We start from the raw sequence: 26,764 nt of genomic DNA, 5'->3' as shown, positions 1-26,764 counted from the left end.
AAAGCAATAGAACTCCAAACCATCTGCAAGAAAGAAGTAGTGGAAAGAAAAGCAGTTGGGGTAGGGAGAGGCACCAAGGGAGTGATATATGGAATACCGTTGGGAGAACTATAAAAGATGATTAAAGGAGGAACGGTGAAAGATATAGTTGGTCTTAAAGCATTTAGAAACGGTGAGAGAGGAGACAGCACATCAGTCTTAATTGAGTTCAATGACACAAAGCTCCCGGACAAAGTCATGATAGGCTCCATGAGCTTTAACGTCAGGGGATATGTTCCACCTCCAGTTAGATGCTACACATGTGTAGAGAAATGGCCACATTGCCACAGTGTGCAGGGGAAAACAGAGATTCAGAAAATGTGTAGGTGAACTCTCATAGGGGAGTGTGGAGAAAACAAACCAACTAAGTGTTGCAACTGCGGAGGAAACCACACAGCAGCGTATGGACGGTGCGTCAGGAGGAAGGAGGCAGCAAAGGTCCAACAGATCAGAACAGAACAGAAAGTGACATATGCAGACGCAGTGAAGATTGTGGGCAAAGAAAAAAGAACAGAAAGCATGGAACCCAGATGTTCCCAGATGTTCGCCACTAAGCAGAGCTGCAAATGTCCCACCCAGCACATCTGCCTTTTCTTTGTTTGTTACTACTATCCTCTGCTCCCGGAGCAGCGCTGGGATTTTAACCGAACTTCTTCTCCCATTCTTAAACATTGCCCAGACATTTGCCCACAGTTATGTCTATGTTTTATGTTTATGTTGGTTTTCTGCCTCCTTTATTGTCCTACGGGCCAGAGCCGTTTTCCTTTTGTATTCTACTAGGCTCTCTTCTGACATATTCTTTCTTAATTCTCTCAGGGACCTGTTTCTATCTTTAATTGCTCTACTGCATTCATCATCCCACCTTGGAACTGCTCTTATATCTCCCTTAATTGGTTTTTTTGGAGGGATACTATTATTTGCTGCCTTTTTAACATGTTCAGTGACTTGTCCAGCACATTCCTCTGTTTCCATCAAGCATTATCATGTGAGCTGTCTCCTCACACTCCCGTCTAAACTGATCCTGGTTAGCTTTACTAAAGCACCATCTCGTGACTGCCTGTCCTTCCTGCTTAACCACATTATCATTTATTATGGTAATGATTGGAAAGTGATCACTTCCTAGCGTTGCCTCATCCTTAACACACCATTCGCAGCTGTTCACCATTTGATGTGACACCAGTTTAAGGTCCAGTCTTGACACTGTCCCTCTGTTCACATTTAACCTGGTTCCTTTACCATTGTTAATACACACCAGGTATCTCTCATCCTTCAGTTCGTCAACTATACTCCCTTTGTTGTCTGTATGTAGACCTCACCACAAGCTGTCATGGGCAATGAAATCCCAACGCCAAATTTCTCTTCTATGTACACTACTTGCTATTTGTTTAAATATGTCACTGGATAAGCTCCTGCATGGATTATAAAAGTTTATTATCCTCAAGTTTCTTTCATTCCTTGGGCTACATAGCTCCACTGACACACGCTCTATCTCATTAGGCGAGGTGATCTCTCTGTATGGGAACCCATCTTCAATAAATGTGGCACACCATCCTCCACTCTGGCTGGCATATCTGTCATGTCTAACTGCGCTGAATCCAGGTTTTCTAAAATCTAACTGTGGCCTCAGCCATGTTTCCTGAACAGAAATAACATCTGGGACTGCTTCCAGATCATATATATACAGTTTATATCTTTTAAGCTCTTGTCCAGTAGCTCGCCGACTTCTAGCATTCCACTGAAGTATGTGTATAACCACCATTAATACATCAAGCCACTTCATTTATGTTTTCTGCTGCTTCTGTTACTGTCAACAATGAATGCATCTGATCTGCTTTCATTTCTTTCATGTCCCAAAATTTTACTTAATTTGATCACTTTTCTTACTGCTACAGTACACTTATTGCATGACAGATAGAAGCCATAAAGTTCTCTTTTTTCACGAACATGGCACTGTCATCCACTTGACATTTATGTGATCACGTGCTTTGCTCTGTTGCAGATGTCACTTGCAATTGGATTTGCTTTTCTTGTGTGCTTGTTCTCTGTGCTCCATCTCTCTGTTGCTTGTCACTGACCATACTGTGAGTTCCCTCTCTGTCTTTCGAGCTTCTGCATAAGAGACAGTATTCCTTACATAGCTGCACTGTGATCTCCTAAACAATAACAGCATTTGACTTGAGCATCTTTCTCACATTTTCCATATTCGTGCTGCCCTCCACATCGGGCACATCGTAGTTTTCCTTTGCAGTCTTTACCGATTTGTCCCTGACTGGATTGGGGCTGCAGTCTCTCACATTGTAATTCATATATCGATTCTGCACTGATTTGGGAATGCTGTTCTCAAACTGCAATATCATCTTTTAGAATACCATCCCTTTTGCTCTTAATCCTGGTGGCATCAATAACTTTCCCTCCTTTGACTTCTTCTTTGATTTAATCCATTGACACATTCTGTGGTATTCCTGAAATTACAGTATTCCTTTCAGCCTGGGAAGTGCTCCAGGTATGTAAGCCTTTATCTTTTCCCCTACTCGGGACGTCAGTTTACAGATCTTCTCCTACTGTTGGATACTGACTGCATGAATTAACACTCTATTCATCATCTTTGATAATTTGATCACCCCGATTACTTTTTCAATTGCTCTTGTTAGATGGGGTTGAAGTTACCCCCCTCCCAATCAAATTCAATCATTACTTTCATCTCATTACCGCTCCCTGCCGGTGGACAGAGAAAACAATGGATTATCGAAGTACTGTTCTTAACTCACTAACTTAACAATAAAACTAGAACCCCAGACGAAATATCTTTTGTCATTCTGGGCCTTCCTCCACAGTTCCGACTTTATTTTCATAACCAGATAAAAATTTGAATATACTTTTTCACAGAATACTGGCATTTTTCTGCAAATGACTTTCCTTAGACAAATCCCACTCTTAAACCAAACCCTTTAATATCTTTCTATTTCAAAATCAAATCTGAATCCAGAGAAAAGTTCCAAGTGACTTTAAAGACATGAAATGCTTGTTTTGGGTGGGTTTATTTCTGTTTGGTAGATTATAGAGCTGTAAACTCCTTATAATGATCAGTGTAGGGTTATTGGGTAAATGAAGACCTTTACTACTGCTGCTGTTTGTGCAACACGTCCTCTTTTTACAAGGAAAGCATCGATACACACTTCAACAATGACAAAAATATCACCAGCAAATTTCTGCCAAAAGGCTCTTCCTCTGAGTCTGGTTCTGCAGGAAGTCTCCACTTCTGGGTCTGGTTCTGCATGTTCTTCCTGTAAAAAGTGAGTTCTTCCCTTTCAAATTCTCCTCTACTTGTGGAACTAATGTTTTCTTTTCTCTGTAAAAGTGTCTTGAAATGATATCAAATATTATATTTGATGCTGTATAAATAAAATTGAAGTGATTGTGACACAGATGAGGAAATCAAAACATTCAACAGATTCAACAAACACAATGTCATCATTGTTAAATAATTGACTATCCACACAGAGCTGAATCTCTCCAAGTCTCGTCAATGTTTTAAGGCTCCATCATGAGTTCATATGCTCGTCTCTCTTCCGAGATGCTCCTTCGACTGAAAACTTTCACTTCTCTGGTTCTGAAGCAGCAGAGTGGAGTTTTTTTTTCCTGGCACAGTGTCAAACATCACAAATCCAACTCTGGTCATTTCATTTTGACATGCAGAGCCTCGATGAGCTCCACGATCTCCAGGAAGTAGCTGTTCTCTTCCCCGAGGATCATCTCGGACTGGATGAGGTCCTGGTACTGGTCCTGGAGGGAGAGCAGCGAGCCCAGCAGAGAGCTGTGAGAGCGGTACTCCTGCAGACAGACCGGCGCCATGGCCAGCAGAGCCCGCAGAGCCTGAAACCAACCACAGGAGGAAGCGTCAGTGCGCTGCTCCACACGCCGTCACTGTGTCTGTGGCTCACCTTCTCTCTGTAGTCGTGCTCGGTGGAGTCCAGCAGCTGAGGGACCAGCAGACACCAGCCCTCGTCCAGCAGCGCCCCCTGCAGGGACACTTTGGAGTACTGACGCACGCGCTCCTCATGGGCGGAGTCCATGAAGGCTTCCAGGCCTTTCTGAGAGATCAGCTCCTGGAGGGGAGGAGTCGGGTTAACTGGGGACTTCACACCGACTTCAGGAGACACTCTGCGGGTTTCACCTTCTCACTGATCATGTCGTACAACATGGTGACGATCCGCGTGCGCACGATTCCCCCTCCGTCCTCCCGGAACAGCTCCGACAGGACCTGCAGCCCGCCGCGCGACAGGAAGTGATGCTGCGCAAAGGGGAAGTGACGCAGCAGAGAGGCCATGGCGAACAGCACCTAACACACACACACACACACACACACACACACACACACACACACACACACACACACACACACACACACACACACACACACACACACACACACACACACACACACACACACACACACACACACACACACACACACACACACACACACACACACACACACACACACACACACACACACACACACACACACACACACACACACACACACACACACACACACAGTTTACACATTACTGAAGGATCAATTATTCTCTGAGAATAAGAATTAAAATACATCCCGCAGTTAAAAGCAACCCTGCTGCTGCAGCCAAAGCCAGAACATTCCTGACTTGTTAATGCTGATTTGGTGAGATTATACCAGATTAATTCATAGGACAATATAAGCGGACGGCACTGTGATCACTCACTTTCACTTTATTACAGCAGAAACGTGTTGGGCTGAACTTCCTCACTGCTCTTCTTTGAGTTTACATTCTCCTTCCAGTTGTTTTGAGGTTCCTCTGTGAGTGTCTTTTATGTTGAAATATTAATTCATCACTGCGACAGCATGAGTCGTTCTGCGTTCCATAAATGAAAGTTTCTGCAGTTCTGTCAGCGTGAGCATTATTATTAAGCTCTCTATTCCAGATCAACCCTCGTGGAGTGAAACAGACTTGGAACAAGTCGAGAACAAAAAGCCTCAGTCACCAGGATTTATATTATGTCAAAAGTATCTTTCTTGTAAAGAGCAATTTTAGTTTGCAAACTGAGAATCAAGATTGGATTTTATTTTCGGAAGATTGTCTTGTGTCTGCAACATTCTTACCGCTTATCGACTATGGCGACGTTCTTTATATGAGTGCTTCATCGAAAAGTCTGCAGTCCTTGAATACAGCGTATCATTGTGCCTTAAGGTTTCCGACCAGCTGTGCTCACTACTGTGAACTGTACGCCAGAGCTGAGTGGCCTTCACTCAGAGCAAGGAGGGCCACGCTGGATGACCTTAATATACAAGACCTTTCTTGGCTTGGTTCCTTCCTATCTATGTGCCGTTCTCCAGAGAACCAACAAGACATTATTCCCTACGCTCCAATGACATTCTACACGTACATGTTCCTTGTGTTCGGACTGAGCTGGGAAAGCGAGCTTTTAAGCCGCGGTTCCACCGCACTGTCTGTGCCGGGGCGTCGCGGGGCGGGGCGGGTGTCAGTGCGGTCCGACTAAAAAAGTTGTGGTTGGTACGGAAAGAAACCACGACCACCGGCTACGATTTTCCGCTACCCCTCCGTTGAGGTACCTAGCACCGAGGAACGGGTCTGTGAGGAGAAGCGACAACGCAGCCGTCTGCTGATTGGTAGTGACGATCCTCACTCTCCACTTGGCCGCAATATTTAACTATTTCATCGGCCGTAAACCCTCCTGTTGTTGTTTACATACGCCGCTTTGCGCTCACTGGTTGATTTGTTAACTGGGTTTATAGAAACGTTGGTGCTCCACAACATGGCGTCTTTTAACGAGACACAGACGTTCCTCTCAGGAGCAGGAGGAGATTCAGCAGGAGCTGGACGCTGCTGTTTACAATGACAAAGTTTAACCAGAGTCACAGAGAACGACTTGGACGCCCACAGGCCGCTTCCGTGTTCTTCGCTGGACGCTCTCCGAGTCGTTCACAACCCCGCCTACATTATTATCGTACTTTCTGTGATGGGACCGCGCGACAGAGTTGGTCCTGGGGGCTCTTTGCCGTACCGTAGCCTCCTGCTCCGCCCCGCTCCGACACGTACTGCGTGGTAGAACTGCAGCTTCTCTGCCCCTCTGCCTGGAACAACCGTCAAACAGAAACTAAAATGTCCGAACTGATATCCTTAAGTCATTTCCGTTCTTTATTACTCTTCAAAGAGCGAGGATCAATAAACCAGTGTTCGTGTTTTTACATTTTTTACTGTTAATAAATACGTTGTACAATTTTTATTGTACTTTTTTGTAATTTGCCTAAAGTCTGCATTTTATGTTTTAAATTTTGTCTTTGGAAATCTGCACTCTCTCACTTTAACATTGTATTCTGTTAGATCAGTTTTACATTTTTTAAATCTAATGATGTGATGTGTGCTGTGGACCTCTTGGCCAGGTCACCCTTGTGAAAGAGATTTTGATCTCGATAGGTTTTATTTTCCTGGTTAAATGAAGGTTATAAAATATCACTCCAAATACTTTCTGCTCAGCTCAGCACTGAACTTGCGCACCAATCACCATCATTTAAGATTAGGCAGGTCATTTTCCAAGAGATCTGAATGGTCAGGAGGTGGAGCCTTATCCAGAACGTAGCCGGCTCAGGAGCAGATTAGACATTCATCCTAAATTGTCAGGGTGTTTTATCCCAGTGAGAAGTGAGCGAGCGTCGTAGTACAGAAAACCCAGAGTTAATCCTGAAGTTATCTCGATAAGAGAAAATCCAGCGTCATATAGTACAGGCCTCTAGAGTGTGTGTGTGTGTCCATACCTTCTTCCTCACGTGGAGCGGCTGCGCCGTGGCCAGAGCGGTGAGCAGAGTCTGCAGAGCGCCGTCCTCCACAGCTTTCACCTGAACGACCGGGTTACTGTGCACGCACACACCACACAGGCGCACACACAGGCACACACAGGCACACACACACACACAGGCACACACACACACACACACACACACACACACACACACACACACACACACACACACACACACACACACACACACACACACACACACACACACACACACACACACACACACACACACACACACACACACACACACACACACACACACACACACACACACACACACACACACACACACACACACACACACACACACACACACACACACACACACACACACACACACACACACACACACACACACACACACACACACACCTTATATGATGACCTGAGGTCCTGCTGTCCTGGTTTGGGAGAAACCGAACTTCTCACCTGGACAGAGCTGATCCTAACACAAAGGCCGAGTTCTCCTGCACTCTGAAGTCAGAGCTGTTCAGACCCCCCAGGATCAGCTGCAGACCCCCCATGGAGCACAGCGTCTGAGCATTATCCACCTGCCACATACAGCTGGGTCAGAACCTGGTGAACCAGGTACTGCAGCTCCTGCAGGACTGTGTGTGTGTTTACCTGGTGAACCAGGTACTCCAGCTCCTGCAGGACGCTGACCCTCTGCTCTGTTGTGGTGTTGCTGCTGTTGAGCTGCTCCAGCAGGCGCTTCATGATCTGCACACACAGAGAACCTCACACTGACCTTCATCTCTCCATCAGGACTGGACCAGGACAGGAAGCTGCCATACCTGGAAGTCCGTCTCCACCAGCAGGTGCAGCTGAGCCATGTCCTCCTTCAGCTCCTCCAGGGGGCGAAATCTGGACTCCACAGAGGCCTGCAGACACAGTAGGGGGGCTGGTTCAAACTGTAGTGAGCTTTCACTCAGGTCATCTGTCAGAATAATCATTAGTAAAGAATCATTTGAGCTGGCTTCCATTGAGTCAGGTTGTTATCTCTCGTATCTGAGCTGGAAACTGTCAGTCAGACCTGGCAACCCTGAAGAAAGAAGGCTCCTCCAACATTCTGTTACCTGATTGTGTGCAGCGTTGGAGTCCTCCTTTATCTTCTTCATGGCTCGTTTCAGCTCCTCTGGACTGAAGGAGGACAGCGTCTCCTCCTCCTCCCTGCACACAACACACACACTCTGTCAAAGCTTCTCCCTCCACCTGCTCAGTAACAAGCAGTGCAGTGTGAGGGTGGAGGACTCGTACCTATGCTCCTGTCTCCAGTACTTGAGCTGCTCCTCTCCCAGTCTGACCTCCCTCTCACCTGTCTGCAGGTTCAGCCTCACGTGAGAGCCTGCAGGCACCGCCTGGCCTGCACACACAGAAAACACACCCAAGGTGAGTGTGCGTGCGTGTATGTGTGTGCGCGCGTGTACACAGAGTGTTTTGTGCCTGTCTATATTGTCCGTCAGTAAATCAGGACGGTGTGTGTTACCTGGTTTGAGGGTCTGCCACAGCTCGGTGGGCTGCACCACCTCCAAGTCTCCTTCATCTTCATCACCGACAGTGGCCTCCTCCTCATCCGCTCCTTCTCCTTTTGATTTCTCGACCACAGTTAAGGCACCTTCAGACTGGACATAAGATGAGATCAGTTCCTCCAAGAACACTTTTTTTCTCTCTTATTCTCACTATGTGTTGAATATTTTTCCTCACATTGCAAGTTGAGACTGTTTCACTATAAGAACCTGAGGATCGTCATATCAGAGCTGGTTTCTGCAGAGCATGTACTCTTTACATTTTAGTCTTTTGCAGAGGTTCCCCCGATGTCGGAGAGCAGAAAAATGTAAATGTAATTTAATACACTTCTGTGTTTTAGGGCCCGTTTACACGACGTTTCACGTGACACCTAATCCGTTAAAAGAAAAACGGGGTGCGTTTACGCTGCAGCAGCGGACACACTGACAACGATGTAGTTAGTATGGCAGGCCACGGGAGGGCGCTGTTGTTTGTTTATGTAATGAAACCACACAGACTTGTGTGCAGAGAACAATACACAAACAAAATCGAGAGACTATTTTCAAGAGGAAGGGGGAGCTATGTGCAAGCGCAGTAAGAATACTCTATAACTTCTGGCAGTCTCTGTCGGAGGGAATTGCGACTGTGAAAGAATCTTTCCACCTTGGGAGCCAGTATAAAAACTTTATGGATGCAGTGGATCCGCACACTGGTGTCGTGTAAACGGACCCCCCAAAAGTGACGAAAGTTTTGCGGCTACACACCTATTCGCTGTCGTGTAACAGGGGCCTTAAACACACTTTACTGTTTCACAAATGGGCTGCAGTCCAAAGAGAAATTCTCCAGCTGTTTAATTCTGGGACCTGCTGATAAACAACCAGCTCAGAAAAACTCAAACGTCTCACCTCTTATTCTCACACTTGAGCCGGCATCAGGTTTATAAAATACAATTAAATAAATGTGCAGCTCACCTTTTGGCCATGGATGCGGTCTATGTGCCAGCAGTGCAGCAGCAGGAGGGTGAACAGTGTGAAGTTCGGCCTCATGGTGTCTGAAAAAAGCAGAGATCATCATCAAACCTCAAACAACAACTTCCCTAATCTCTTACTTCATTTAAACCTACATCACAGTCTGGAGAGATAGTTTGTTAATCTATAAAAAATCCCTTGGCAAAACCCGAAATACCTACTATTCCTCCTTAATAGAAGAAAACAAGAACAATCCTAGATTTCTTTTCAGTACTATAGCCAGGCTGACAAAAAGTCACAGCTCTGTCGAACCTCATATCCCTTTAACTTTAAGCAGTAATGACTTTGTAAACTTCTTTAATGACAAAATTCAAATTATTAGGGATAAAATTAAAGACTCACTGCCCAGTGCAGTTGCAGATGGATCAACCACATCCTCAGAAATGTTAGTGGAGCTGGATTTCCAATTCTACACCCTATAGAAGTCCTTGAGTTCTCTTCAATCGTGGCTTCATCTAAGCCAACAACTTGCCTGCTAGATCCAATCCCCACTAAACTGTTTAAAGATATTTTCCCCGTGATTAGTACATCCATACTAGATCAGCTCAACATATCTGTAATAACAGGTTATGTACCACAAGCCTTTAAGGTTGCTGTTGTTAAACCTCTTCTTAAAAAAACCTAACCTTGACTCAGGTGTCTTAGCAAGTTACAGGCCAATAGCCAACCTTCCTTTAATTTCTAAAATCCCAGAAAAAGTGATTGCAAGTAAGTTATGTGACCATTTAAGCAAAAATAACCTATTTGAGTCTTTCCAGTCAGGTTTTAGAGCTCATCATAGCTTGAAGGTACAGCACTAAATTGGTTTCGATCATATTTATCAGACAGGTTCCACTTCGTTCATTTTCGCGATAACTTTTCAGTCCAGACTGAAGTTAAACAGGGAGTTCCACAGGGTTCTGTCTTAGGTCCTATACCTTTTACTTTGTATATGCTTCCTGTAGGGAATATAATAAAAGAACACTTGATGATCTTCCACTGTTATGCAGATGACACACAAATTTATTTATCTATGAAACCAGATGATAATAACCAACTTTCTAAAGTAGAAGCTTGTCTTGAAGGCTTGGATGAGCCATAATTTTCTGCTTCTGAACTTGGATAAAACTGAAATTATTATATTTGGCCCAAAACATCTGAGAGAGAAATTATCTAAAGATATAATAACACTAGATGGTATTACTTTGACCTACAGTACCACTGTGAGGAACCTGGGAGTTATTTTTGACCAGGATTTATCCTTCAACTCCCACATTAAACAAATCTGCAGGACTGCCTTTTTTCACCTACATAATATTTCCAAAATTAGAAACATACTGACTCAGAGTGATGCTGAAAAACTAATTCATGCATTTGTTACTTCGAGAGTAGATTATCGTAACCCCCTATTATCAGGGTGTCCAAATAACTGGTTAAAAAGTCTTCAACTAAATTCAAAATGCTGCAGCGAGGGTCCTGACAAGAACCAACATCAGAGATCACGTCACTCCAATACTAACTTCTCTTCCTTGGCTCCCTGTTAAATCTAGAATAGAATTTAAAATCCTTCTTTTAACTTATAAAGCTCTTAACAGCCAGTCTCCATCATATCTTAAAGAACTGTTAGTTCCATATCTCCCCAGAAGAGCACTTCGTTCTCAGAGTGCTGGCTTACTGGAGGGTCCTCGGTTTTCTAAAAGTAGAATGGGAGGCAGAGCGTTCAGCTCTCAGCCTCCTCTTATGTGGAACCAGATCCCCGTTTCAGTTAGGGAGGCTGAAACAGTCTCGACTTTTAAGACGAGACTCAAGACTTTTCTATTTACTAAAGCTCACAGTTAGGGCTGCTTCACCCCCCCTCTCTCTCTCTACCTCTCCTACCTGAACCAGGGTGACGTTTCCAAGGTTCGTATCTCCCCCTCAAACTATCTCTCTGTCTATTCTATCCTTTCCTCTCCTCTATCCCCTCACCCCAACCGGTCAGCAGAAAGCCGCCACCTCTGGGTCTGGTTTCTGCAAAGGTTTCTTCCTGTTAGAGGGAGTTTTTACTTTCCACAGTTGCAAATAAATCTGCTTGCTCATGTGGATTTGTTGGGTTTTTCCCTTTTCTCTGTTAAAAGCACCTAGAAATGACTGTGTTGTATTTGGTGCTATATAAATAAAGTTGAATTGAATTGAATCATGTACTCCTTTATTTCAAACTGTAAAGAGCTGTAAAAAGTAAAGGAGGGTCGTGATGTGGTTATATGGTCATGTAATGTACCAATCTGACACAATTGAAAATACAAATTAAAGAGGTGTGCTGGAGAGAATTTGAAATTTTTCAAATGAAAATATTTATATACCCTTAATAATTAATACTGATAAGTATTTTTGTGTTCAATAAGATACCAGCCGATACAATGTGCAGTTTAAATGTAAAAAGAGTTTCGTTTTTTTTTAAGGTAAGGTACAAGTTGAACTCGAACCCGCACCCTCCCGTCCTGGATGGAAGAGACCAGACGCGTCAGCAGGCCAAACTACATTCACGATACAGCCGTTTTAAGGAGTTTATGTTAATGTTGGGATAAAAGTGAGATTATGGAGGCTCACACTTACTGTGTGGAGTCCCGTGGTGTTTATTGAAGAATCGGCTGCTAACAAACACAAAGTATAGCCACAGTATGAAAGTTATTCGGGATCATTTGGACGGAGTTCTTAGCCTTCATCCGACAAACCCGGACCCGAGTAGGCGTCAAGATGCCAAGGTCAATTTATGTTCGGTACAGACTCACCGGTGTTCCGGATTAAGTGGTGATCGTGTTAACTGGTAACCGACTTCCTGTAGCCTGTAGCGTCCGTTTTTACAGCTTGCAACAGCATATGTTAACAATTCGACAGAGGCGCTTGGCTAATCCTCATTGACAATAATATTTACAGTGTTTTACCTTTTTACGAGTGTTTATCCTTCTTTAACGGACATGTGTCCAACCGTGACTCATAGCTGCAGCTGCTGGCGTTCACACACTAACGATAACGTCGCAGGGCTACGACGTCATTAAGGGGGCTGGGCTATAATTACTCACTGCTTGTCACATCACATCAGTGCTGACGCAATCATTCCGGGTTAAAAGTTTTTGCGAAAAGTTGGTAAAATGCATATATACTAACCAATAAATACATGTTGACAAAACCATAGCATTTCTCGGCCAACTTTGTTCGTTGGTGAAGGGAAAGATTTGCTATCTTACACCAGCAAGGGCAGAGTATATAACTGTTTAAAAACAGCAGATGCCAAAGAACAACTTTAATTTTTATTTCCTTGAATTTTGACAGCGAATATTTAAAAGTGTCAAATCACTGAATGGTCACACGACTGAAGTAATGAGAATATACAGTCTAACATTTACATATAAATGCTCAAATGTATTCTTGGATTTGACATCAGCTATCTGGACATCTAAAGGCAGCTTTCAGCTTTCAAAGTGGCATTATGAGTGAATAGTGACTTTGAGGCAGACTGAAATGTAGTAACCAGCTATTGTGAAATAAAACCAGGATTTTTAACAGGTGCTGCTGTGTAGCAGGTGACTTTAAAACATTTCTTACACCTCGGATACTAAACTGAATCAGATGAAGCGTCACTCAGACGTGATTCCTCAGAGTAGTTTTTATTAATTTTTTTTGGTTTAAAATACATTTGCCCAGGAAAATATGAGTGTGACTCCTTATCTTTACTATTTAATTATTGGGGTGGACGGAAAGAGAGAACACATCCATGAAAAGAAAACAGGTATATAATCCCAGACGGAGGAGGTAGACGCAGGCAGTTTGACTGGGACGCAGGACTTGTTCTTTTCTGATTGTTTTCACACAGCTCTGCTATCCTGATGTAAAGGTGAATAAAGGCAGTTTGAATCGTATTTTTTCAAATGTCAAACACTGTAAAATGAAATCTTTTTTTTTTTTGCATGTTTCTAAAGGTTATCGCTTTCACATGAGGTCATATGCTGTAAATACAGGTTTTTCTAATTAATGCCAAACATTCAAGAAACATTTACATTTAATGTGAAGATTGCCCAGAGCTTATTGTTCTAAGAAGAACTTAACTACATCAGTCTGATCCCCAGTAAATAATCCAGACAGTTTCTGCTATTGAAAAATAGTCGTCTTAGTATTTTAACACCGAGGAAGGTGTGGATTGGCCCTGCAGTGGGCCACATGTTGAACACAGATTATCCAGACAGAATGGAGACACACAACGTGCTGCTGTGTGAGGTTGGAGTCCTACAGCTGAGCTTCTCCCAGCTGCTGTCTGAGCAATGCGCACACACACACACACACACACACACACACACACACACACACACACACACACACACACACACACACACACACACACACACACACACACACACACACACACACACACACACACACACACACACACACACACACACACACACACACACACACACACACACACACACACACACACACACACACACAGAGGTTTCATTAATAATATTGTTCACAATCAGGTGAATCAGAGTCTTTGTTCCGATGAATCAAACTCTGAACCTCTAATTAGATTACAGAGGAACCGGAAGAGGTTTTTCATCTGAATGATACAGATAAGATTCATCCAGATTCTAAGAAATTGATTCTGGAAGAAAGAAAGTCAAGTGTGCTCAAAAGGCCGGCTTGTTAAACAACAGGAAGTGTGGAAAATTCTCTGAACAATCTTCAGATTAATATCAGGCTCAGGATGATTCCTAAATGAGCAGAATTCATTTCACTTCACTTTGTAAGAAGAAATCCTGATAAAAAAATAAATCATGAAAAGTAAAACTATTCATTGTGCTGAAAAACTAAAGTCGAATCTTGACAGATTAAATTCAAAACAGATCTTCAGAATTGTCCCACATTTCATTGCAAGTGATCAGAGGATGTGATGAGAATCAGGCAGCAGGTCACAAACGACTGCAAACACTTGACTTCCTCTCTTTAGTTCCACGTTTGTGGCTCCAGTTTTGACTCAACACTGCGCTGGATCTGCTTGATTAATGTTTGAACACCAACTTATGAGATCATTCTTGTTGCAATAAGAGACAATGTCACAGTACAATCTTTGCATGATTGTCCAGGAGCTTCCCAACAAATGTACCGGATGCTTCATAAGAGGCTGAGCGGTCGTCCTCGAACTTCAGGCTGCAACTTTCAGCATCAACCTTTATTAGACAAAAACAAGATTTCTGTATCAGATGGTGGGCAGGGTGCGTTAGGGGCACGAAACAGAACATGGGGGGGGGGGGGGGTTATGAGCAGACGACCTCCTGCAGCGCGGGGCTGCGCTGAACTTCACGTCAGTCAAACATGAGGCCCGTGGGCCAAAACCGGCCGCCAACGGCTCCAATCCGGCCCACAAACCACCAACCAAGGAGGTCATGCAGGAATTATACAATGTTTGTTTTTATATATATATATATCACTGTATTTTGCACCAGAATGTTTCATTAAAATGGACTTTATGTTGAGATTGTAGTAATTTTCAGGACTAATTGTTTGATCTTGCAAAATTATAGACAGTTTCATCACAAACTGAGGCTCCAACAAAGAAACAAAGAAACTCTTTCAAGAGCGAGTTTAGAGGTTTTTAGAGGGATATTGTACCGATCTGATAACCTTCAAGGTTTGATGAGCCTCCATTGGAGCAGAACACCTTCAGGTTGTTAACCCACTTCTTGGTCCATGGAAATGTTTTGAAATGTACATTATTGTTTTGGAGTAACTTTGTTTTTGTCGAGTGCAGTGTGTGCAACGTACGTCTCTCACTCACACAGAAATACAAAAACACCCTCTGAAATCATGCAGCGAAAAAAAAAGAAGACAACATTGTGTTGTTTTTAGAATCAGGTTTATCATATAAATACTGAATACTGTACAATAAAAAGTACCTGCAACCCCACAGCGCCCCCTACAGGCCCACCCTCTGAAAACAATACTGACATTTAACAAGTGCTCACCTGGAATCAGACTGGATCCAAGGGTTTCTGGAGTTTTTCAGGTCCAGAATCGACCTTTTTTTAAAAGGTGACACACTGAAATGTTTCCTTCCTTCACCACCTGTGAGGGGTTGTTATTTTCTTCCTAACTTTACGCCAGTTCAAATGGTTTTCCTTGAAATGTAAGTTTAGTAGACATGATGGGTCGTTTTCATGCTGGATCTAAATGACTTGAAACACTTTCATGTTCATGTGGGATATTATTCAGTTTATGAAGTGAAATCTGCTCTTCGGACAGAAACACTTCAGACCTCCAGACTGTCATCATGTAAAGGTTTGCAGGGTTTGATGCAGAAACTTCAAATCTGTGAGATTCTGAAGCGACTCGTCACTTCTGGTCTTTAACATGCAGGCTGCCTGAGCTCCAGCACAGAAGCTTGAACAAAATGACTTTAACCAAGAAAGTTGGATCAGATAATACATTAAAGACACATTTTACCTAAATAAATACTCTCTTTAGGAGCCGTCCTCCTCCTCCTCCTCCTCCTCCTCCTCCTCCACTGTTATGGCAGACAATCCTCCAGAATAAAGCTGGACCCTCCACCAGTCAGTGACGTGACTGCAGGAGACGTTTCTCCTTTTGGTTTAAATCTTAATGAAACTCTAAACATGCGTCATCCACTCGCTCTTTTTCCTATGTTTTATACAACTCTCAAAATAAAAATAAATGGAATGAAAACCGTCACATACCAGAAGGTACCAAAGAAAACAAGAAAAGCAAGAAAAGTCGTGGTCTGTCTGAGCTGCAGGGGAACCTTCACCGCTCTTTTGAATCGTCTTTGTATTGTTGACGTGGAGCAGATTTCACCTCCGGGCTCCTCAGTTCGTCAATCTGGTTGATCAGTTTAAAAAAACAAAACAAACGAACATGTAGGACGTCTATCCCAGAATGCACCAGGGCGTCTCGCTTGTGTCGCACTCCAGCTTGATGTTGACGATGGTGCAGGGGGCGCCGCTGATGGTCAGCTCCTGCCGGGACTCCACCTGGTACCGGAGGTTCGACAGCCCCCCCTCGGGGTCCACCTTGAACTGCTCCTGTGTGGGAGGTGGGGGGTGTGGGAAATGTGGGGGTGGGGAACCACTTTTAAACTGGGAAGTTTGGGTTTTCTAACCGGTAATGGTCCCAGTTGTCCACAGTATTACCGTGTAATCTGGACTATAGTTCATGATGCACTCGACCCGCCTCCTGCATCACGCCCCGTTTTGATTTTGGAAAAGTTTTGCGTTTCCATGACAACGTTGATTTGACAGGCCAAGACTTGGCGCTGTTGGTTGTTTTTGTCATAAAACGACACAAACATGCGCGCAGAGAACGATACACTGAAAACAACAGGAGAACCAGTGTTTCAGGAAAGTTGTCTTTTCGTTTCCATGGTGACGGCATCCGGAATTTTGAAAAAAGTTGCGCGCGTGCGCCACCCCCCCCCACGTTTCCCAGGAGACGTGTCGGAGTTTTCAAAAGAGTTTTGTCTTCAGTGCCTTTGAGCACAGTTGTCGTGTAAACCGACACCCAAAGTGCAACGCAACTTTGTCACTTTTCACTTGAAAACTTTGACGTGTAAACTGGGGCCTAAGACGCAACTTATCTATTAAAAACACACGGTACATACCACCTGGGACCACTAGATGTCACTGTAAGGCAACGAAAAAACCTCTTACCGCCGTATTTAAAAATCTATATAGCAGAATTTAAAGTAAAACTGATAAAACGTTTTAACGACTTTCTCAAAATCAAAAAGAAACCCAAAAACTTTTTAATCACAAGTTGAATCAATTTCTCACCCTCGTTCAGTGGGTAGAGGAGTGTGTGTGTGTGTGTGTGTGTGTGTGTGTGTGTGTGTGTGTGTGTGTGTGTGTGTGTGTGTGTGTGTGTGTGTGTGTGTGTGTGTGTGTGTGTGTGTGTGTGTGTGTGTGTACCTGTTTCTGAGAGGCCACCCTTTTCTGGTCCCTCTTCCTCCAGGCCGGGTCGTGGATGTGCAGGAAGGTTTTATATCCCGTCGTGATGCCGCTCGGTCTAAACAGCTGTAAAAAAAAAGTTTAAAAATAACTCTTCATAGAATTCACAAGTCCAAAGTTAACAGACACAAACACACACACACACACACACACACACACACACACTCTCCCTCCAGGTGAGGCTCTCGCACCCAGAATGGAGTGAGTGTGTCAGTGATGTCGGGGGGGGGTGTTAGTTATGGGAAGGTGTTAAAGGCGGAGGTGACGCACAGGAGAAATGTTTGACAGGTGAACTGTCATGCGGCGGGAGGCAATTAAGAGAAACCGACTCGACTCCTTCGTCCGTCTCATCCTTCTCTGCCTCCACACACAGTTGAGAAATTCATGATATTTTAAAAACAATAACAGTAGGAATTAATTGAATCACCTGAATACATAACACACATATGACTCAAATCTGACAAAACTAATGAACTCAACTCCTGCAGACACAATTGGATTTTTTTTGTTTTGTTTTCTGATAACTGGAAATGTTAAACAATTATTTTTGCTACTGCTTACACTAATAACAACACAAAATAATACACCTATGTTTTTTAACAATAGTAAAAGTGAAACGATAACGTCACAAAATAATCTATCATAAATATTTCTAAAGAACCATTAAAAACAAAGTTACAAGTTTTGAAAGCAAACTTGGATAAAATGAAGAAACTGTGGAAGTTCTGGCTCTTCTGAAAGTCTTTTCTTTTTTTTTCTTTACCTGTAACTCGGCTTTTCTCAGGCGTCGGTAGAACTCATCGTCCTCTCGGCCCCAACCCCAGAACCTGTTGGACATGCCGTTACACTGAAACACAGAGGAGTAGTGTAGTCAGACAAGAGACGGCAACCAGACATGATGGCAAGAATACTAAGGTTTTCTCAATGGAGGAGTGAAAATTCCAAAACAAATCAAATCTGCATAACAACTCTGACTCACCATCACCCCCTCTGGTGGTCACCGAGAGTATTACACTACTGCTTCCGGTCCTAATAAAACGATGGTATGAAGAAAAGAAATAAACCCTGACCTGACATAAAAAGTACAGCCTCAAAACTGAAGCTAAATTATGGGAGAAAAAAAACTAAAACACAAGGAAGCAAAACATGTAAGTATCAAATTATTTAAAAACCAGAGGACAAAAGCATGACCACCAAAATAAAACTATAAAAATAAAGAGACACCAAACTACAAAGAAACTCAACTACAAACTGATGCAATAACAAAACATTTGAAACCTAAAATCACGAGAAAAAATAAAAACAGCATATAAAGATTCAGAAGTGTTTCTTCTTGATCGTCACGCCTCTGGAACTATGAAGCCTTCAAAAACCGACGAATAGCGGAGTGTGACGGGTCTGCACCACAATCAATACCTCCTTGTGACTGAATCAAAAGTGGTGTACCATAAGAAATTACTTTGTGCAATATCATCTCACCTTTATAAACCCTTTAAAATCAAATATAAATCAGCATTTGTTGACTCTGTACCATGTAAGGGTGCTTCTTAATGTCGGCTACTGATCAGGACAAAAACTCTGACGAGGATAATTCTGTAATTATCAAACTTTAGACTCAAAACTATTTGCACTCTAATGACTACCAGTGTATGAAGGGTCTGTACCACGTCACAGTGCTTCTTGAATCTTTCTTACACATCTACGGTATCGGTTATCTGTTGATTGTGATTCTGAGGAAGAAGATTTTCCTCTGAGGAGGATTGGTCAGCCACAGAGCGCAGGAAGACGGAGTTACGTGATGCACCTGAACGCATCACTAAGGTTTCATTGGTCCACTGTGACCTGTTCGGCAATTTCATTGGTCTGATATAAAGAGGCTAAATGTATCTGCAGCATTAAGATCATGAACCCGTAAAAACAAACAAATTATTCCCGTCCTTGTTTAAGCTGCAGGGCTCAAAGCGAGTGAAAAAAAGTAGAGGCTTTTAGTCTGGAAATTACAGTATAAAGATCAATAAAAAACCAGCATATAAGCACTCAGTTCCATGTGGGAATTGATTAACAGTCCAAATCCATTAAAAATCAACGTATGAAGAGTGAGCCAGTGCTCGGCGTGGTCAGACTTCAGAACCTCCAGGAAGCATCGCCTGGTTTCTGGACCCTCACACTCTCTAAAGTTCTCTCAGAAGCCGATGACCGAGCCATTCGTACCATGTGGTAGTGCCTCTTGGTGAGCAGCAGGATCCCGCCCACGTACGTCTTGTAGTGGTAGAGCGGGTGCAGCTCCGGCGACGCCACGTGGAACGGCCCGTCGGCGGGGAAGCCGTAGTCCAGGGCCTCGTTCTGCGGCAGCAGGTCCACGTCGTGCATGGCCAGGTAGTCGGTGTCGTTCCCGCTCTCCAGGAAGCCCACGTTGATCAGAGACGCCCGGTTAAACCTGACAAACAAAACAAACTGCCGCTCAACGAGTCTGGAGGAGAATTAAATATATCTTTATATCCTGCTGGAGTCGATCCCAGAGGGCGAGGCGAGATCCACCTGGACAGGTCGCCAGTCTGTCACTGGGCAAACACATATAGACATAAACAACCACACACCGAGGGCCAATTTAGCATCGCATGCATGTTTTTGGACTGTGGAAGGAAACCGGGGAACCTGGAGGAAACCCTAAACATGCAGGAACACACAGGTTCAGACTTGAACCCATAACCTTCGTGCTGTGAGGCGAGAGCGCTAACCACTGCGACACTGTGCCGTGACGTACGATATTTATACTTTAAGACATGATTTATTTACTTTTGTTATTTTTAAAAAGCTTAATGTGCATTTTATTATAAGTATCAACATCGTCTTCAGGACACTTAAAAGTTATACATTTTATAGTTTCCTGCTTTTAACTCTTGTATGGTGTTCGGGTCTGTGTCAAAAGAAAAAAACATACAATTGATCAATTTTGTAAACTGAGACTCATTGGTTCTTCACAGTTTCTGTGAAAAACAAAGATTAGAACTCATTTTTAATGTTCACACACTGTACACCCCCCCGATGCATTTCAGTCAGAATCCTGGCAGAACCGACTGAGTTCATCTGAAGGAGACGGAGGACAACGAGCCGGTGGTTTCCACGGTGATTGACCTCCATTGACTGATCAGCACCAAACACCTGCCGGCGGTGCAGAGCTGAGTGCAGGTCGGTCCTCCGTCACACAGGGAGAGCTACCTGCCTGCCTGCCTGCCTGCCTGCCTGCCTGCCTGCCTGCCTGCCTGCCTGCCTGCCTGCCTGCCTGCCTGCCTGCCTGCCTGCGTGCGTGCGTGCGTGCGTGCGTGCGTGCGTGCGTGCGTGCGTGCGTGCGTCTGCCCCTGCTGTTGCCACACAAAGTTGAAATATTGTTGCAGAGTTCAACAAACTGCAGTTTCTTCTCACATTCCCACACGTCTTACAGGAATCAATCTTATTAGGGTCTGAGCACTGACAGTCCATAACACACAACACAACACACTTAATTATTTCATTTTTATTTATCTATTTCTGAACATTTCCAAACAACAAAACTAAAAAAAAACTAAAAAACAAGAGTAACGAATAGAGGGAATGAAAACAAAAGAGGCACTCATTCAAATGAGTATTCCAGAGATCACATGACACACACTCCAATTTGAAAAGATGTGTGTTACATGTTCGAAAAGGGGTTAGGAAGAAGTATAACTTTTTTAATCCTATCCCTTCACATCTTTATCACACAAAATGTATATATATATATATATATATATATATATATATATATATATATATTAGGGATGTCCCGATCACACTTTTTTGCCCCCGATTTTTTCCTCCCTGGCCTTCTCCCAAACTCCCATCCACAGCTCACTATGAACCCGGCTCAGCACGAGGCTTCAGGGCATGTAGTACACATGCCAGGCCTTTAGGGGCGCTGTGACTCACCAAACACAATAAAAACGCAGAAGAAGACAGATCACATAGAAATTTAGAAGTAGACTTCTGCACATAAACACATAAACCACTTATAACTCTAGTTTTATAGGTCTATGGCCCCGCTCCGCCTGCTTCTAGCTTCTGCAGCTCGACCGGCGCTTCTAGTCCCTGATTGTTGTTGTTATTAGGGGACGTTGTGGACTGCGTTTTTCTTTGTTTTTTTGGGGTTTTTTTAGATCGGCGGGGTGATCAGCTGGATTTGCTGATCCCCGATCACTCACAAATCACTAATATCAGCCCCGATCCGATATCTACCAATCGGATCGGGACATCCCTAATATATATCTATATAGATATATAGATATATATCTATATATACACTACTGTTCAAAGGTTTGGGGTCACCCAGACAATTTTGTGTTTTCCATGAAAAGTCACACTTCTATTTACCACACGAGTTTTAAAATGAATAGAAAATATAGTCAAGACTGACATGGTTAGAAATAATGATATTTATTTTTTAAATAATAATTTTTTCCTTCAAACTTTGCTTTCGTCAAAGAATCCTCCATTTGCAGCAATTCCAGCATTGCAGACCTTTGCCATTCCAGCTGTTAATTTGTTGAGGTAATCTGGAGAAATTTCAGCCCACACTTCTAGAAGCTCCTCCCACAAGTTGGACTGGCTGGATGGACACTTCTTGCGTCCCATACGGTCAAGCTGCTCCGACAACAGCTCAATGGGGTTTAGATGTGGTGACGGCGCTGGCCACTCCATTACAGATAGAATACCAGCTGCCTGCTTCTTCTCTAAATACTTCCTTCACTGGAGATGTTGACACTGGTGTTTTGCGGGTACTATTTAATGAAGCTGCCAGTTGAGGACCTGTAAGGCGTCTATTTCTTAAACTAGAGACTCTATGTACTTCTCTTCTTGCTCAGTTGTGCAGCGGGGCCGCCCACTTCTCTTCCTACTCTGGTTAGAGCCTGTTTGTGCTCTGAAGGGAGTAGGACACACCGTCTTCAGTTTCTTGGCAAGTTCTCACATGGAATAGCCTTCATTTCTAAGAACAAGAATAGACTGTCGAGTTTCACATGAAAGTTCTTTTTCTGGCCATTTTGAGTGTTGAATCCACCCCACAAATGTGATGCTCCAGATACTCAAGCTGCTCAAAGGAAGCTCAGTTTTATAGCTTCTCTAACCAGCTAAACTGTTTTCAGCTGTGCTAACATGACGGCACAAGGGTTTTCTAATCATCCATCAGCCTTCTGACACAAAGAGCAAACACATTGGCCCATTAGAACACTGGAGGGATCGTTGCTGGAAATGGGTCTCTATACACCTCTGTAGATATTACACCAAAAACCAGACATTTGCAGCTAGAATAGTCATTTACCACATTAACAATGTATAGAATGTATTTCTGATTAGTTTAAAGTTTTCTTCATTGAAAAAAACTGTGCTTTTCTTTCAAAAAGAAGGACATTTCTAAGTGACCGAAAACTTTTGAACGGTAGTATATATATATATATATATATATATATATAAAACCTCTGACGAGCGACACTCTTTACCAGGCGGACACGTGACTGTGGACGGACACATTCAACTGTTAACACACTTCAATGAGCGACAACCTGCCTGACGCAGACAACGGACTGGTTTTCCTGGCAAATTTCAAGCTGAGTGACACTAAAATTGCCGAAATACTTATTCTGAACTCGACTATTCCAATATTCAGACGTTGAGGTGTCAGGAGATTCGTTTTGAGAGCTGAATAATCGCTGCTTCCTCGCAGCACGGTGCTGCTGTGAAGCTCCTCTCCGTTAGTTTCACTTTCCCTTAACAGCAGAGGACATAAGGCCCGTGGGCCACAACCCACCAAGAGGCTCCAATCTGGTCCCACCAAACAAGGAGGTGATATAGGATTTATACAAGTTGTTTTTTTTTTTCATTTCATTGTATTTTGCACCAGAATGTTTCATTAAAATTGACTTCATTTTTTAAAATTGTAATCATTTTCAGTACCAACTGTTTGATGTTGCAAAAATATAGATGATTTCATCTTGTACACTGTGACCACAACAAAGAAAAACTTTGAAATGTAAATTTAAAAAGGTTATTATAGCAATATTTTACCAAGATGAAACGGGACTGTATTTGGTCCCTGAATTAATAAAAATCTTATTTAATAATTGTGTTGTATACATCTTATATATACACACACACACATATATATTGTATACATCTTTGTATTGGTTCAGTTATGTGCTTTTAAATAACCATTACATATTTGGTGTTCGGTTCGTTCAATATCAACTGGTCCTACAATTTGTCCTCGTGACCGGTCCCTCCGAAGAACACCTGTCTTCAGGGGACACTTGCCCTTGGATTTTAGGGCGTTATTTTCCACCTCTTTAGTTCTATATTTTATAAATTCTCTGTATAAGGTATTTCCGGCATCCCGAGTCAGAACGTGGCCGTCCTCACCTGAAGTGATCCATCTGGTTGATGATGAAGATCCTGTGCCGGATCTTCTTTTTGTTGAGGAAGGCATTCATGTAGGGCACGAACACCAGCAGCTCCTCGAAGCGCTCCCTGAAGGGGACGATCAGGGCCAGTTTGTGAGGACCCCAGGTGGGGTCGTCTGACGGAGACGCCTGATCGTGGGCGGGGCATGGCGGCGGCGGAGGAGGCGGCTGCTGCTGCTGCTGCTGCTGGGCGGCACGCCGGACTTCCAGCGAGGCCGAGGACATTTCACCTGAACAGCTGAGCTGCAGCCACAGCAGAGAGACGAGCACCAGCACCATGCAGAGCCCGAACAGCTTGTAGACGGTACAGCGGCCCGAAAGGAACCTGCAGGAACAGCAGACCAGAACAGCGCCACGTGAAATCCAAATGGAAAATTCCAGAGACACAACGACGCTATGGTACCATTTCTATGACTTGTACGTGACGTCGCCTGTTGATATGAAGTTCAGCGCCCAGTGTAAAGACCTTCTATGTATTCAGAACACAAGCAGAACAGATTTCTCTGGTCCGACTGTTTTATTTTCCAACGTGGTGATGAACTGGAACGCCACAGTCCAGGTCTTCCTCATTGAGTTTATTATGAATCCCAACAGCAAGGACTCAGAATCAAGCACCTACGCACCCTGTTCTTCTGTTAGAACTCACAGGTCAGGTCCATACAGCACAGAGTTAGAATAATTAAAATATAACATCCAAGAAGTGGAAAACACTCCTGAACAAAGAGTAGTACCCTCGGTGTCTAAACTGTGTGTGGGTATGTGTAGTAAGTATATTTCATACATTATTTGGAATGCAGCTATACAGATTAGATGATGATGAACTTAGTAGAACCTCAAACCTCCACAAAGACACAACCATATATCATCAAAATGAAGCCAAGAGTAGAAGTTCTCAAACTGAGACCGTCAGGACGGTGGGGCTGGGCAAAGAAATCGATTTAATCGATTTACCGAGTTTGAGGCCACAAAAACGATTTTTATTTTGCCAATTCTAGTCCCCCAACGTTTTCCACGTTCCGTTCTACCATTCCTTGTGGGTTTCCGTACCTGCTGTTGCACTTCTGTTTAAACCTGGTTAAAGCTTGTATATGTTGAATGACGGAGATTCATTTACTTACTATTTTGGGGTTGTTTATATGCATTTTAGATGAGAACAACCACAGCAATAAAGTTGCACTTTAGACAATATCTCTGATGTCTGCAGCTTTCATACCCCCCCCCCCCCAGCTGTGACAGATGTTACAGGCTCCAGCATAACCTGTCATATGCTTTGGTCCTGCCCGTTGTTTTTGTCTAATTGGTCGCAAATATTTGATTCCATTTCAACTTGCACTGCTAGGGACTCGAGCCACAGCCCTCTCAGCATTATTTGAGGTGTTGTCTCCTACACCATTAATCCCTAAATGTAAGGCAGACTTTGTCTTATTTGTTAAAGCTTGTTTGCGCAACGCCTAATTTTTTTTTTGAAGTGGAAGTTTCCTGTTCCTCATTATTCACTTTCATAAGATGGGGCCTTTCTTCACACATGTTGTGTTTGTTTCTGTTCCAGACTAACTGGTTTTTAATAAATTATCATGACTACCTGTACAGGGCTTATTTGTTTGCATGACGTGGCTATCGAGTGTTAAAAAAAAAAAAAAAAGAAGTTTTCTATATTATGTGTATTTTATACTTGACTCCATCAGTATGTGGTGACCAGGAGGGGGGGATGCTCTTGTTTTATTTTATTTAAATTTTTTGTTAAGTATTTTTATTTTGGCATATGTTCTCCCTTTCCACAGTCGCTCTGCTTGCTCATGTGGAATTCTTGGGTTTTCTCTGTAAAACTGCCTTGAAATGGCTGTATTGTGTTTGGTGCTACTTAAATAAAGTTGAATTTAATTAAACTTGACACAATATTGATATTTGCAATGTCACTATTTGTAATCATTTTGTCATTAAAAACTCAAACAAACTTGAGCAAAAGAAAGCTGTGACAAAACAAACCTACACAAGCAACTGACAAAACATCAAGTGCATTAAAAATACAACAGAACTAAAGAGACAAAACTTCAGATGCAATAAAAAAAAACTAACACCTTAAAAAGCGACAAACAAAACTGCAAGGACAGAAATAGCAACATGAAACTGCAAAAAGCAAAAAAGCAGACACAAAAAAACACCAAATACAGATTCAAGCAGTAAATAAAAAAGTAACTAGAAACACAGAGTTGGTTGTTATTGGAGGAACTTCTGTTTTCACAAAGCATAAAGGTTGTAAATAAGTTAAAATTGTTCCTCTTACCGCCTCTCCTCTTTAAAGTACAGCACAGGCTTTCTTCTCGATGAATACATCATTTTTCTATTCATTCAGACTGATTTCAGTCCAGGTACATCGAACCGCTTCGAAACTCTTCAAACTGCTTCAACCCTCCGGGTTTCACTGCTCTGCGCCCCGGGCTCGTGTGGAGCTGCTGACCGACACCGAACCGTCCTCCATGCCGGCTCCCCGCGCCCTCTGCCCCGGCTACAAGCGTCCGGCTGCTCGCTGTCAAGGCGGCGTTCAAACTCCATGTGTGTGTCCGCTCCGCCACGTCTCCATGTCGGCGTGCGGGAGCCGCGCGAGCCGCCGTTAGCTGCTAACAGGCTAACGCGGGACACGTAGCATGAAGCGGTTCGCTCGCGCCGCTGCTCCGGGTCCGAACGAACGCAACGACCACTGGCTACAAGCTCGCCTCTAACCCGCGACAGCAGCCCCGCTTCCCGGCGCAGACAGAGTCCCGGTCCGGGGAAAAATTACATTTAACACAAAATACTGGAAAAACAACAACAACAACAAAAAAAGGTACGAGAAATCAAACACAAGGAGCTGATTGTAACGCGGTACGTGCTGTAAATGATTTCTACT

The 26,764-nt window shown here is 43.4% G+C and overlaps 2 protein-coding genes across 7 annotated transcripts; both read right to left on the bottom strand.

Moving 5' to 3' along the window:
- Nucleotides 1-2,849: 2,849 nt before the first annotated feature.
- sil1 (SIL1 nucleotide exchange factor) lies at nucleotides 2,850-12,440 on the bottom strand. 6 transcript variants are annotated; one of them, XM_080466235.1, is made up of 13 exons: nucleotides 12,185-12,440; nucleotides 12,009-12,046; nucleotides 9,378-9,457; nucleotides 8,387-8,522; nucleotides 8,158-8,263; nucleotides 7,977-8,070; nucleotides 7,695-7,781; nucleotides 7,525-7,620; nucleotides 7,330-7,451; nucleotides 6,857-6,953; nucleotides 4,214-4,378; nucleotides 3,981-4,145; nucleotides 2,850-3,912 (listed from the first exon to the last, which is right to left on the bottom strand). In XM_080466235.1, the coding sequence occupies exons 3-13, from the start codon at nucleotides 9,450-9,452 to the stop codon at nucleotides 3,715-3,717; spliced, it is 1,341 nt and encodes a 446-aa protein (XP_080322361.1). In that variant the 5' UTR covers nucleotides 9,453-9,457; nucleotides 12,009-12,046; nucleotides 12,185-12,440; the 3' UTR covers nucleotides 2,850-3,714. The 6 variants fall into 6 exon arrangements, with proteins under 6 accessions (XP_080322361.1, XP_080322362.1, XP_080322363.1 ...); XM_080466236.1 differs by having other exon boundaries at nucleotides 12,009-12,043; nucleotides 12,185-12,438; XM_080466237.1 differs by lacking the exon at nucleotides 12,009-12,046.
- Nucleotides 12,441-15,297: 2,857 nt separating this feature from the next.
- b4galt7 (xylosylprotein beta 1,4-galactosyltransferase, polypeptide 7 (galactosyltransferase I)) lies at nucleotides 15,298-26,764 on the bottom strand. Its single transcript, XM_080465164.1, has 6 exons — nucleotides 26,162-26,764; nucleotides 23,837-24,202; nucleotides 19,622-19,847; nucleotides 18,174-18,257; nucleotides 17,372-17,476; nucleotides 15,298-16,489 (listed from the first exon to the last, which is right to left on the bottom strand). Exons 1-6 carry the CDS (start codon nucleotides 26,224-26,226, stop codon nucleotides 16,334-16,336), a joined length of 1,002 nt encoding a protein of 333 aa, XP_080321290.1. The 5' UTR covers nucleotides 26,227-26,764; the 3' UTR covers nucleotides 15,298-16,333.

This window comes from Lipophrys pholis (assembly GCF_963383615.2).
Source record: "Lipophrys pholis genome assembly, chromosome: 6".
NCBI lineage: Eukaryota > Metazoa > Chordata > Actinopteri > Blenniiformes > Blenniidae > Lipophrys > Lipophrys pholis.
Note: the sequence above shows the minus strand (reverse complement) of the source record. Positions and strands in the feature narration are given on the sequence as shown.